Here is a 14,059-nt window from a genome sequence, read left to right as displayed (position 1 = left end):
TCGTTCTAGAGAAAGATAGTTGATTGTTTAGTCTCATCCCCAGGTCGTCAAATACCGACGCTATGGCATTTGACAACTTGACGATTTGACGCATGCCACCTGTTGTCAGGTTTCCTACGTGTCCTGGAAAGTTGTGGAAACTTTAATTGTAAATAAGCCCCTCACTCAGATCGCCTAGAGAAACCTAGTTTAGAGGCAAACTGTAGTCAGATCACCGGAGATGCAGCAGAAAGTGAGCTACCGCGTAGTGTCCTATAAACGCTGACTACCATCACTGCATCATGAACCCTTCATCATTAAAAAAGGTAAATGAAGCCGGTAAAAAAAACTTTCTCCAGAATGACTGACCTCACCTTTTAAATCTTGATAAACCAAAAAATTACCTCTCTTAAAATCATTGTTAACCCTAACCCTTTTGATATTAACCAAGACCACCATCTCTTCCCAACACTAAGCAGGCACTTTGGATGCCTAAACATTAGGGTTGAGAGAGTACTCGGCTGAAACAAGTATCATCAGAGGAAAACGTGTCAATATAACATATTGACACATTTTACATATATACATACATACATTTTACTTACAGTACATACATACAATAAATATAGCAACTTTCCTATATCAAGAATATTGCTCAACATGTATGTATATGTACATCATTTTGTTGATTGAACAGATACAGATAATGATGTACTCACTCATCTTCATTAATCATAACTATATGACTGTTCATAATGCTTTAGTTGCCATTACAGCCTGACCAATATGTTTTTTTTGAGAATGATATCAATACCGATTTTAGAGGGGACAAATTCCCATATTCCCGATATAACGGCCAATTTATTGAATTTTTGAGCTTGAATGGAAATGTGCTGAAATTACTTTGCAAAGGAACTTAGGGGGCTGTTTTAAAAAAAAGAATAATAACTTTATTAAAGAATATTTAAGTTAAATATTCTTTAACATGTTAAATAATTTAACATATTTGTTATTGCCTTGTATTCTATAGTTGTTTTTTATTTTCTTTTATTGGCATTATGCATTCTACCTCTATTTGCCACTTGGAGGCCTATTGAAGAATTAGTAGTGTAGCCTACATGTTGATTAATTAATTTGTTACCTCTATTTAAAGCCTATGAAAGGAACTTTCATTTTGTGTTGATTCTGGTGGGCCATGTGGACAAAACTGGTAGTGGTTCACCACCTTGTTTTATTGATTTCAAGAAAAATCTGAACAAATGTGATGCAGTGGCAGGCATTAATAACTATATAGAAATACCCAATCTTCTCACTGATGGTCTTGTTTATTTACAGTATGTAGTATATATTTAGACTTTATTTATTAAATGTCTTGTTGGACGTTTAACTGCTTATTCCTAATTGATATAGGCAGAAGACATATAAACATGTATATGGTAAGGTTGTTTCTATGAGACACTGGTGTGAGATGGCTTGTGTTAATGTAACACTGAGGTTTTTAATTGAATTGTATTTTTAGATATATTTTGATTTTCACTAGTATATAACCGTTTACTAGAGTTTTACCATTTACCACAAACAGCTCTGTGGAAATTGCTTAACGTATGTTCTGCCAGGTGTCTAAATTCCACATGTGCCTTGTGAAAGTCCACAATTTTAAACAAGCTTATCCCTAAGTGTTCTGATCACACCCACACATTTGCCTAAATGTAATTAGACTGGTAGATAGAGAACCGGCTGAGCCAGAGAGAACCACAGTAGATAGAGAGCTTCTGAGATGTGCTGAGTATGTGCCATGGATAACAGGTTTTATATGGGCAGTTTGTTATTACCGCAGGGGTTTTACTACCATCATCAGGGATGGGATGCAAGTCTGCGTTTTTACACCCTCTTTAATCTCAGGCTGAATGTCTGTGATTACTCCCGCTGCAATAACAGCTCGTATTTCTCTTCACAAATCAGTGATTCTTACCTGGATTTTGTGACTAATCTTAGTTGGAGCTATTCTCGGAATTTTGACTCAGCTTCTCACACTAACTAGTGGCATGATGTCACAAAATAAAACTGTGTGTCTTTGACAATTGTAAAAGCTACAGTTGTTTTCCCCTGGAGAGTGTGTAAAGTGCATGTTCAGTGTCTTCATTGAGTACATGGCTCATAGCCCTCTGAATTGCCCTGTGCTATGACAGGATGAGCAGGTTTCACTACGTTATACTATATTATATATTACAGTTTATTTTAATGTGGCCAGTCTGCTGTGACTGGTTTTAGAGGAATCCTGGTTTACTGGTTTGCACTATCATTTAAAAACATGAATAATATATGTGAAGTATTAGGAATACACATGTCAGAATACACATATTAGCCACCTTTAAACCACAGAACACTCTGAGTGTAATATAAGAAAAATAGAGCCTCACAGTGATATGATCTGGAATAAATGTTTGACAGTTACACCCGTACCATATGATACCATCTGCTGCATAAAACAGAACAAATAATGATGATAACAAGAATTAGTAACACATAGAGCATACAGAACACACAGTCAGAGGAGACATTTTGTTCTAAACGATTTTTAAAAGGGAGTTCAGGATTTTGGAAAACACACATTCACACATCCACTTAACAGACTAGATTTCATCTGGCTCAAGGTGTCAGCATGAGTGGTGCTATATTAGATTAGATTAGATTAGATAGATACTTTATTCATCCCCACAGACTGATAATAATAACTACAACAATAACAACAACAACAACAGGAGGCAAAATGCAAAAGAAACAATAAAATAAAATAAAATAATAAAATAAAATAAATAGCAAAATAACGAGCATTGGGTAAGTGTCCTAAGGTGCATGGTCAAATCCAGTGTTTGAAAGGCCTAAGGTGTCAAGAAGGTGGTCACACAAAATGCAGGGTGCACTGCGTCTGGTGGTACAGTTTGATACAGGGCAGACATACAGGAGTTTTAGAGCCAGTGTTTGGTTTGTCCCTTCTGGATTACTGTAGACACATGGTGGTATAACATGGCGGTCTCCATGGAAGGTAACAAAAACAATTCTTATCTTCAGGTTGATTATACACTAATGAAAACATACCTATGACTATTATATATATCATATAAAATATCATAATGTTACACACTGGATCTTTAAGCAGTCTATAAACAGTTTATTTTAAGTCCTTATAAATGTCGTATTCTCTAACAATAAACGTGATTATGATGCTTATGCTATGATGCTTAATGTTAATAAGCAGCTTATAAGGCCCTTATTACTTGTACACGAACTAACTAACCTTAATATAAAGTGTTACCTTAGGGATAATGTACTGCACAGAGAATAACAGGCCTTGGAGGAAACACCATTCACTTATTGGGGTTACACCGACCTTTAGCTGTTTATTATCAACTTTCATATTTTACAATGTATTCAAGCACAGCCCTCAGATAAAAGAGCCACAAGTACAATATTTACATAAAATATGCAGTGGAGTGGTTGAAGTGTAGAGTTACAGCATGTGAGTAAATGTTCTTCCACCTGTGTGTGTGTGTGTGTGTGTGTGTGTGTGTGTGTGTGTGTGTGTTTCTCAGGCAGGCCAGAGAGATTGTTCTCAAGTATGAAGGCCGACTGACCAGAACCAGAGGTTACCAGACTGCAGGAGCTGATGTACGTGCACACCAACTACTCCCAGTTTACAGCATTAACAGGAGTTTTCTTCAGCATTCAGCAACACTGATCCCAGCTTCACATCTAACTCTGTAGAGAATGAAGGAAACTGTTTAAAATAGAATTTTCACTATAATGTTGCATATGGTAACCTTCAAAGGTTCTTTGTGTATGTATAAACTAAAGAAACAAAGTGACTTTATCCACTGCTGACTGGTTAAAATAAGAAGAATACAAGCAAATTAGAGATTTCTTGTATTCTTAAAGGTGTTTCGGGAGGCTTTTTTGTACACCTGGACACATATCGATGAAACTTGCCACTGGGGCTGCGCTATTGAGCCATTTTGCCACACCCATGTGTGAGACCCATATGACACATACATTTTTGACAACGCATTTCATGAGTTTAAGATAATGTTGCAAACATGGATCAGAACAGATCTTGTCCACAACATACAAAAAAAAAGAACTGTGGTCATAAAAAGATGTCTATTTCAGCAGCTTCAGTAAAATATGTGCTCTATACTGTACAGCCACAGCTCCATTTATTCTGCCTAACTGTATGCTGAGAGGAGCTTCTTTGTGTTATTTCACTGCACTGCAGTAACGTGATGATCAGAGCCAGAACAATAAAACATGTTGGATTTTAACAACTTTTCTCCTCCTGTGGGCTGAACACACACATACTGTATACTGATATCTACTTTATCTGTCCCTCTGTACAATATGCACACATATACAGAGAGAAAGAGAGCTATGCAGCCATAGCACAGCAGCATGAGTGAATTTATAGCCTGTTGTTATAGCTCAGTTTAATTAAAATGTTCAGGCTGCTCAGGCCCCATTTGAATAAATTGACTTTTAGTGAGCAGTCTGATGATGAGTTATTAATTCTACAGTTTGGCTGCTGGTTAATTGAAAATCAGAATCAGCGATCCAGCTGACCTTATCTTGATTAATAATCATCGTCTCAGCTCTGATTTTATGTTTTATCACATCATAAGTCACAATGTTTCAGACCTCATGTGGACGTCATCGATATGTGCTACAAAATTACACTGAGTAATGCAGACTACACAAGACTCACAATTTGACTGCAATGTAATGCCATAAAGTTAAATCAGTGTCATTCACCTGAAACAACTTATATGATTTTAGCCAAGCACTAACAAAATAACCAAAATGAACACTTGAATCATGTACAATTTACACTTACTTGACAAAGACCTCCTCTTCTGTAGCAAATGATAGTTATGTATCAAAAGCAGAAGTAATTTATTCTTTGTTTATTGTTCAACTCTGATAGTGGAAAGTTTCTCTGTGCTTTAAGGGGCGGGGCCTACCAGCATGATTTGTGACATCACAAATAGTTAGGAAGTCAGTCCTGGTCCAGTATCAACTTGTACAGTGTGATGTAGAAACTTGAAGCCACCAGTGCACATCCACTGAGAATGGACTTTACAGTGAAGTAGGAGACATCTTGTGTCTAGCAGGAAAACTTTAGACATGATCAACATTTGCATATTCAGAGATTCTGGAAATTTTAATGAGGTAAAAGGAGGAGATTACTTTTTAAGGGTTTTAATGTAGAAATGTACTTTTTTTTTTTTTTTTTTTTTTACAAAAATTTGATTGTTAGATCAGAAAACACTAGGAGTGTAAACAAAAGATTTACCAAAACATATGGGAAAACCAGTTCATATGAGGAAGAAAAACAGCTACATCGATCTACATCCGAAAAAAGACCAGGGAACTGTCATATGAATCATTTTATATGGTCATATGCATTTCAAAGGATGTCACCCTGCTGATAGAGATCAGGCAATGCTCATATGTGTCATTTTGGAGGGGGGTGTCAAATGATGTATTTTCTGGATAAGTTTGAGGGACTTGTTACAAAGTTGCCATTAGATATGAGTCACAAAATAGATATGCTCAATTCAACATTTGTACTGTGTTTTAGTTTACTAGTTTTCTTATTGTTTAATCATCTAATTCTTCCTCTAAAGCAGCTGCTTAAGCTTTTCCCCTTGGATGGCCAAAACTAAAACTTAATGGTGGGCCACTGGCCAAAAGCCAACACCTATTGTATTGTTAAAATGTAAATGGTACTATAGGATCCCAAGTTCCTTTAAAGGTCCAGGGTGTAGGATTAGTGGCATCTAGTGGTGTAGTTGCAGAGTGCAACTCCATTGCTTCACCTTCCCTAAAGGGGAAACTAAGGTGGCCACAAAACAGATTTCTATAGTTATAAAACTCTCAGTGCTGTCTGTCTTGCTACAGCTGCTGAAGAAACTTTCTCGTGTGCTTTACAACATTGTGGTTCTGTTCATTCCCTGGGAAGTGAGGATCAAGAAAATCGAAAGTGAGTTGTTTGTTTTATCTACACAATGAATTAAAGTTATTCTGTCACTGCCCAAAATACTACAATTTATTTTATTTGGTAGACCTAAATACCTATAGTCTCACTGTGTGTGTGTGTGTGCAACTTGTCAGTCAGTCTCAGCTGATGTTTCCTGTCTCGTTGAGGTCACTTTGGGTCTGGCGTGGCATCCTACTTTATTTTCCTCCGCTGGTTATTTGGGATCAACATCGTCCTGACCATCATGACCGGAGCCTTCATCGTCCTACCAGAGGTCAGAAAGTCTCTGATATACTATACAAATGTTTATATACAGTACTGTCACACTGCATGTGGATCCTATGTGAATAGTTAACTGTCATTTTATGATTGGTGATTTCTTTCTTTTTGATTGGATTCTGCATTTCATGTACAGCAGTACAGCAACTCTATTGACAATTATATCAGATAAAGCTCTACAGAGTTGCCTGGATCCCAGCCTATAGCATCACAGGGGTTCCTAAATGTTTTTGTGTCAAGGACCCCCACAACAGATGCACAGTAAACCACAGACCCGGAATTTGAGAAGATTTTGTCTTAAGGAATCGCCTCTAATTTTGTTATGTTTTATTTTTAGGTATTTTTACTTCCTACAACCCACCTAAGGACCCTAATTGGTCACCGACCCCAGTTTGAAAAGTGCTGTGCTATGAGACTATTAGTAAAGATACATATATACACATATCTGAAATAAAATAAACTGAATACACATATAGGTTAAGAAAGAGAAAAAAAATGAAAAGGCCATCCGCTGCCCTCCCAAAAACAGGGGTTTCAGACAAACAGCAAAATCCAAACATGTCAGCTGAGTTCTACTGTCAATTTCTTTAATACACATTTATTTTATTGAAAATACTCTGCATATGTACATCCAAAAACAAATTACTGTCAGGTTTTTGGTTACTCGAGTGCAAGCTCTCACACTCTCCACAACTGATCTTAAATGTAGAATTCCCGGCCTATTTATGTTACGGTAACTTGCTTCGTTATTAAGGTTGTATTGTATATTTGAAGAACAAGTGTGTAGGAACAAGTGGCAACTCCCTAGTTTTCGGCCTACGGTGGCTAAAACGCACAAAAAACACAAAAGGCCCTATCTACAGTCAATGTTTGGTTTGTCCACTCTGGGCTACTGTAGAATAATGGCGGTTCAACATAGCGGACACCATGAAAGGCAACCTTCAGCATCTGTAGATATAAACAGCTCATTCTAAGTTAACAAAAACACAGTGATTCTTATATTCAGGTGATTCTACACTAATGAAAACATACCTATGAATATTCTATCCTCCTAAATGTTACACACTTTTACTTTTTTTCTTTTTACGTTTCTTTGACTTCTTCACCTCTTGTGTTTTGTTCACAGGGGTGGTGAAAAAAATGCAGCTGGATTTATGTTTGTCACTGACATGCAGACACAAGCAATTTCCCCAGACGTGACTTATCTTATCATCCCCATTGCCTGATCCTGTTCCTTTTACATCTCTCTCTCCCTCCATCGCGTGCTGGGACTAACCTACCACTGTCTCCTCTCACACATCCCACCTACAGTATATCTCTGCTTAGTGACTGATATCATCCACCATCAAACATCATGGATGCTGTGTCAGATTGGATGTCTGCTCCTGTAAATTATGTGACTGTTCCTCACTTTTTATTTTTTTAAGTTTGCCTTTTTGGGAAACTCTAGATACATTTTGCTCCTTCATTTTCTTATAGCCTCCCAGGCATGCAAGTCAGAGGCAATATTTCTACATCACTAGATTCTTTTCAGAATGATTATGTGTCATATATAAACCGTTAACTGTAGTAGTAGTTATTATACTGAACACACTGCAGCATTTATGTCCTGTGAAGAGGACATCCTGGGCATTCTAATGATGTGACACACATGGAGGTGTCACCTGAACACATCTTCTGTCTTTCAGTATGTCAGGAATTACAGAAATGGGAGATAAAAGATAAAATGTATAATTAATTACTTAAAAAAAACAATTGATTTATAATTGTTCTTCATAAAGATGCTGTTTTTATTTATGACAGTCAGTAACTATGTCACATTAAGGTTTTCTGTTAATTTTCAGCCTTTCAAAATACACATTCTAACCTCTGTTCTTTGTAGGGGACAGTGGTTAGAAGTGGACTGTCCACACCATCCTGCATTTCTTTGGCGCTGACTGACGCAAAAGACCACCAGGCCTCCTACAAAGGAGAGTTTGCAGTACTCTTTAGTACAAGCCAAGCTTGCTATTTGCCCCGCCTCCAGTGTTTATGCTAAGCTAGGCTAACCACATCCAACTCTAGCTCTGAACTTCATACACAAACATGAGAGTGATATCAAACCTCTCGTCTCACTCTCAGAAAGAAAGCCAAATGTTGCACCTTTCCTTTAATTGGCATGTAGCTAGTGTCCTCTCTGGTACCATAAATAATTGAAATGACCTGCAAAGGATTTTTGCTCCACTCTTGTCTGTTTGATGCATCAAGAAAGTTTTTGTTTTCTCAAATAACAAACTCTGTTTGACAAGATACAAAGTTTAAATCAAGCTGACTTCTGTGAACTCTGTGTGTTTCTCTCCCTGTATATAAACAGCATATAAAGGGTGTATCATTATGATAATGCATGGATGGGTCTGTGTTTTTGTGCACTAGCTGCTGGCCGGAGCTCCGTTTGGAACGACAAGGAGTAAAACTATCCCCAAAGAGCATCTGGCTTCAGCCCAGGACCTGGACACCATCTGGTCTCTCGGGGCAAGTCTCTCTTTGCTTTTACTGTTCTGTCAATAACACATTACTAACAGACACAATGGACCATTATTCAAACATTACTTTACTGCTTCCCTGACCTCTAATCCAGGGCACTATCACTCAGTTATTGTCTCTTACGCATGAAGAAAAATGAACTATGATCAAACATCACAAAACACTGTGAGTGAGCCAACTTTAAGTTTACATACAGCGTGTGAGGAACCAGGTAGCCTGTTAAAAGAGAGTCCCAACTTAATATGTTGGAGGGATGCAGCCTGTGAGACAACAGGAAACACTCTTCTCCTATCATATTAACTGCTTAATGTCTTATTAAGACAAGACCTACCCTGAATACAGGATTTGTGTTTCTAAAATATTGACTATGCTATTTTTATCATACATTTTTATCTTTCTGTATCTTCATCATCATGGATGCGCCATGCGTAAAGTGGAGCTATTATTAATGTACACCGATCAGCCATAACATTATGAGCACTGACAGGTGAAGTGAATAACACTGATTATGTGGTTATCATGGCTCCTGTCAGTGGGGGGGGATATATCAGGCAGCAAGTGAACATTTTGTTCTCAAAGTTCAAATTTCAATTCAATTCAATTCAATTTTATTTGTATAGCGCCAATTCATAACAGAAGTTATCTCAGGACACTATACACTTCACTTAACAATAGTAAGTCAGTCAGATGCAGGTTAGAGGAGGTTTTAAGCGAGGAAGCACATTTTGTATCCTTTTTAGATACGAGTCAACAACGCTGGGCAGGCAACTTATTTTGAAGATGCTATGCTTCTGAAAGACTCTCGTTATTGTTATTAATATTAATATTTTACATCACAGTGGCATTGGAGGAAAGGTCAGGGAGTCTCCACAAACATTAAAATACATCCTTGGCATACCTTTAATACATGAACCTCAAATGAAAGGCAGGTGTGATAAGATCCATAACACAGATTTAGCACTCATGATGATCTCGAATGACTCTCTGTTTGCTTTGCTGTGTGTGTATTAGACTGCGTAGCTTTTATACTGTAGCTGCAGTTGGTTTTTGAATATGTGAACATGTCTTGTGTGTGTGTTTGATCTCCACAGGGCTACCTGCAGTACTCTGTGTTATTCTATGGTTATTATGGCAGGGTGAGGAAAATTGGCAGTGCAGGGTACCGGTTGCCCCTCGCCTACTTCCTGGTTGGGATGGCTGTCTTTGCCTACAGTTTCATCATTCTGTTAAGAAAGTAATCATTACGCTATTTACAACTCATACTGATGTGATAATGATTTGATGATGTAATCATGTGATGTAATGTCTGAAGATCAGTTGACCAGGTTTTCTGATCAGGTCCTTTTTAGATAATGACTAGGCCAACGGTTCTCAACATGTTTCCCAAATTTCCTTACACCCTTTAAAATCAAGCTTTGGCCCCGCCTTGTAGGTCAGGGACCCTCCAAGGGGTCAGGCTGGGATCCACTGGATAGAACATGTAGTGTGCCATGTCACAAACACATACTGACAATAGCTAGTAAGAGATCAATAAAAATAACCTAATTTGTACCGAGTCACACAGATCTGCTCACTACAGAGGCCCAGACGCGTCAAATGAAGTGAACAATGTCTATATTTTCATATTTATGTTCTCTGCTGTCTAATTGCACATTGTGATTGTCACAAATGAGCAAAGTTATATACAGTGATAGTAATCATATTTAGCTAGCTAGCTAACGATTTGCTTCAAACGGGCAAGAACTTTCCTTTTAAGCAACAACAATCCACCGGCAATAATAGTTTGTCCTTTTAGTTGTCAATTTAGTTGTTCTTCACCTCTGTTGTTATGTTGTGGCTTTTGAATTTGTGTTTTCTGGTAATGCGCTTGTGTTTTGCAAGACAAAGCATTTTGGATATCATTTGACACGTCGGGGCCACCGTAATCACAGCAGTGAAGTAAATCATCAACACCAATCTTTTGCTTAGAGTTCAACTTTAAGAACTTTGACATGCAAATGTGTGCTGTTGACCAATGTTGCACCATCCACTTTTATATAAACCTGCTCTGCCAGAGTATGAGACAGGAGTTGATGGTCCAACATGAGCTCATAAAGCTAGTATAAAAGTGCACCATTTTAGCTGTGGGGGCTAATAAAGTCAGAATGGTAGCTCTGGGGTAAGTTGAGCCATTTGACCAGGGGTAAGTAGAGCCGGTGGCTACAGCCAAAATATACTTAATAAATGTATCCAATAGGGATACGGCTCAACTTACCCCGCTCCTATGCTCAACTTACCCCATACACGGGGTAAGTTGAGCCACGAGAAAATTGTGATTACGGTGGCCCCGACGTGTCAAACTGTTCTATTATCGAAACAGTTATGTTTACTCTCATTCTGTTTGTTTGAAGGGATGCACAACATCCTGAAATATATGCAGATATATTAGTGACAAAACTATGATTGCCTTGATGTAGTGAGCCTAAATATGAAAAATGGCTCATCTTACCCCACTCTCCCCTATATATTTGGGTATCATTATATTTAAGTAATATTAAAATGTTAAATGTATAGTTTTATCATTCTTCCCACATGAGTGAGGGAGTCCTGAGAGAGTCACCATAGGAAAGGTCATTTAAAGTCAGTTGTGCATTCCAATGAATATGTTTTGTAAATTTCACAGCGATCTACCCATATATATTGACAATTTTTGTGTAGACCACAAATGGAAATATATCTTGATGGTGGTGTCAGAAAGGAGTCATTGATTCTGTAGGGATCATCCACAAACTACATGGAATCTGGTCAGTTTGTCTGAAGTGTTGGACTGATTACCTGATTAACATCACTATCCTAAAACTAAAATATTGCTATGATAGTACATTGTATGGTTTGATAATGTGCTTTGAATGATAATACTCCTGCAGAATGGCCAAGAACTCTCGTCTGAGCCTGGCCAGTGCCTCTGATGAGAACTTCACCTTCTGCTGGAGGGTTTTCTGTGCCTGGGATTACCTGATAGGAAACCCAGAGGCTGCAGAGAGCAAAGGAGCTGCCATCGTCAACAACATCAGGGTCAGACACACACAGGACACACACACACACACTACAGTCTCAGTGAACTGTATAACTAGTTACACTTTATTCACTGTTCAAGTAAGGACATATATTTCCCCCTCTTGTATTTGTGTATTAATGTATCTCTAATACTTTTAATGTACAGAACACTTTACATTAAACATTGTTACTGGCTGGTTTTTACCCTCACGCACATAATACCAACTGTGTCTCTGCACAGGAAGCCATTGTGGAGGAGCAGGAAAAGAAGAAGGATACCAGTCTGTAGGAGTCCTTGTTATTCCTTTCTTGGTTTTGCACGTTTCCTGTGCATGTTCTTGAATAGCGTTCCTCTCGTTAGATCAGCTGAAACAACCACACAGAGACTCCATAAGCCTCTGCACTTGTTTCCTGATTTGAATGATTTTCAAATCCAGCCCATTTATGTGAAATCTCTACAGGTTATACACAGTGATGTGCACTCATCCTTCCATAGGTTATAGAAACTGACAGTAAAATCACAAAAGTGACTAGATTGACAGAGGATATTAGAATGAGATAAATGAGTGTACCTCCCTCCATATCTTAGCTATTCAGGGGCAGATGTAGATAAATATTCATGGGGTGTCCAGAGGGTGGCATGGAGACTTTAAGGGGTTGCAGAAATATATACTGATAAATGTTGGCTATATGAATAGCAGTTGCATCAGTAGCATTATCTTCCATTCCTGCCAATAGATCCTCCTAAATGTTACACTCTGGACCTTTAAAACATTTTGAGGAATTATTGTGAACTTCCAGATTTTTGAATATGAGTCTATTGTCTATTCGTACAGAGCTGTTCTGATCAGTCTGCGCATCTTAGCCAACATCCTGGTGCTGCTGTCTCTGGCCGGCAGCATCTACATCATCTACTTTGTGGTGGACCGCTCTCAGAAACTCGAGCAGGAGAAGCCGGAGCTGACGCTGTGGGAGAAGAATGAGGTAGCGGAGCAGAGCAGACATCATCAACATCATCATCATTAGTTTGATTAGATTATCTAACATACAATACAGTTGAAAGGAATCAATGAAAGGGGAGACCTGAGACTGATCCAGTGGAAGGCGACTGTTGAATGTCATCTGTCAGTGATAGCTCATCATTTCAGAGAGGCTGCTGCTCTATCAGCCTAATGGTCAGTTCAGGGCTCAGCTCTGGGTCAATGTATTGTTGTCTGTATTGTAACCACAATGGAAAAATTATCCAATTCTGATGTCTAATTCAATCTTCAAATATTAAACACATCTTGTTTGTAAATGTAACTATACTTAGGTAATGTAAGTTACCTAGATTTATCAACTAAATATCTGTCTTTAGTGATGCTTAGTCTGAACAAATGTTCCAGAAACCCAAAGATGTTAATTTTTTCAATGATATGAAATCCTCATTGTTAAAGCTATATGTGATTGGCATATGGATTTTATTGATGTGGTGATTTTTTATTGTGATGATTGCTAATACTATTGATACTGATCATCAGTTTCTTGGGATTCTTGTGTAAGTAAAACAAATGATTAAGAATAGAACTGATACAAATTCACTGCTTAGCAGGTAGCGGGAAGACGGATGGGTCCCAGCCAGCCCAGAATAACACAAGGCTAAATCAAATACATGTATTAATCAGAGCACTCACATAACAATGTAAGTTTTTTAAATTAATTAATGATCAGCAGGGGGAGGCAAACAAAGCTGCTTGCAGGCAGCGCTCATGCACTGGATACAGTATTGGAGGTGGTGCTCCATTCATTGCTATAAAAGTTGCTCAGTGCTGGACGAAGTTCCGGTTTACTTCTGGTTTAGACCTCCCTTAACTTGAATGGAGATAAATGATTTAATTGTGTGGCTCTTCTAGACTTCCCAAATGTCATCGGACTGAATGGATAAAATTCTGAATGTTCTGAGTCATTTCACATATTCGTGATGATGTATCCACCATTTTACAGCCACTTCTTTCACAATGTAAGCTTATGGGAAAGAGTCTTTTTGGGCCAGTGTGAGGTGACTCTGTAAATATGACCAAATGTTTGTTTAATGAAAGTTACCTACTGCAGCTCTAATGCAGAGAGTAACCAGTGTTTACTTACCAAGTTGATGGTACTGTATGAGCTGCTCTGGTATCAATTCAAATGTGATTTCAATGATTCAGTTTAAATCTTTCTTCTTTCTCCAAA

The 14,059-nt window shown here is 38.0% G+C and overlaps 1 protein-coding gene across 3 annotated transcripts in view; it reads left to right on the top strand.

Moving 5' to 3' along the window:
• Nucleotides 1–14,059, top strand: part of LOC127351950 (transmembrane channel-like protein 3) — a 40,772-nt gene that overhangs the window by 3,438 nt on the left and 23,275 nt on the right. For 2 of the 3 annotated variants that reach the window (XM_051379979.1, XM_051379978.1), the window contains exons 3-10: nt 3,573–3,648; nt 5,932–6,013; nt 6,178–6,284; nt 8,702–8,800; nt 9,904–10,046; nt 11,719–11,866; nt 12,090–12,133; nt 12,685–12,832. In XM_051379979.1, coding sequence (XP_051235939.1) covers nt 3,573–3,648; nt 5,932–6,013; nt 6,178–6,284; nt 8,702–8,800; nt 9,904–10,046; nt 11,719–11,866; nt 12,090–12,133; nt 12,685–12,832 — 847 coding nt within the window. Of the gene's footprint in view, nt 1–3,572; nt 3,649–5,931; nt 6,014–6,144; nt 6,285–8,701; nt 8,801–9,903; nt 10,047–11,718; nt 11,867–12,089; nt 12,134–12,684; nt 12,833–14,059 lie in introns of those variants that run through there. The other variant, XM_051379980.1, reaches the window with a different exon arrangement.

Source organism: Dicentrarchus labrax, unplaced genomic scaffold (assembly GCF_905237075.1).
Source record: "Dicentrarchus labrax unplaced genomic scaffold, dlabrax2021, whole genome shotgun sequence".
NCBI lineage: Eukaryota > Metazoa > Chordata > Actinopteri > Moronidae > Dicentrarchus > Dicentrarchus labrax.
The sequence above is the reverse complement of the archived record's forward strand: the minus strand, read 5'-3'. Positions and strand labels throughout refer to the sequence as shown.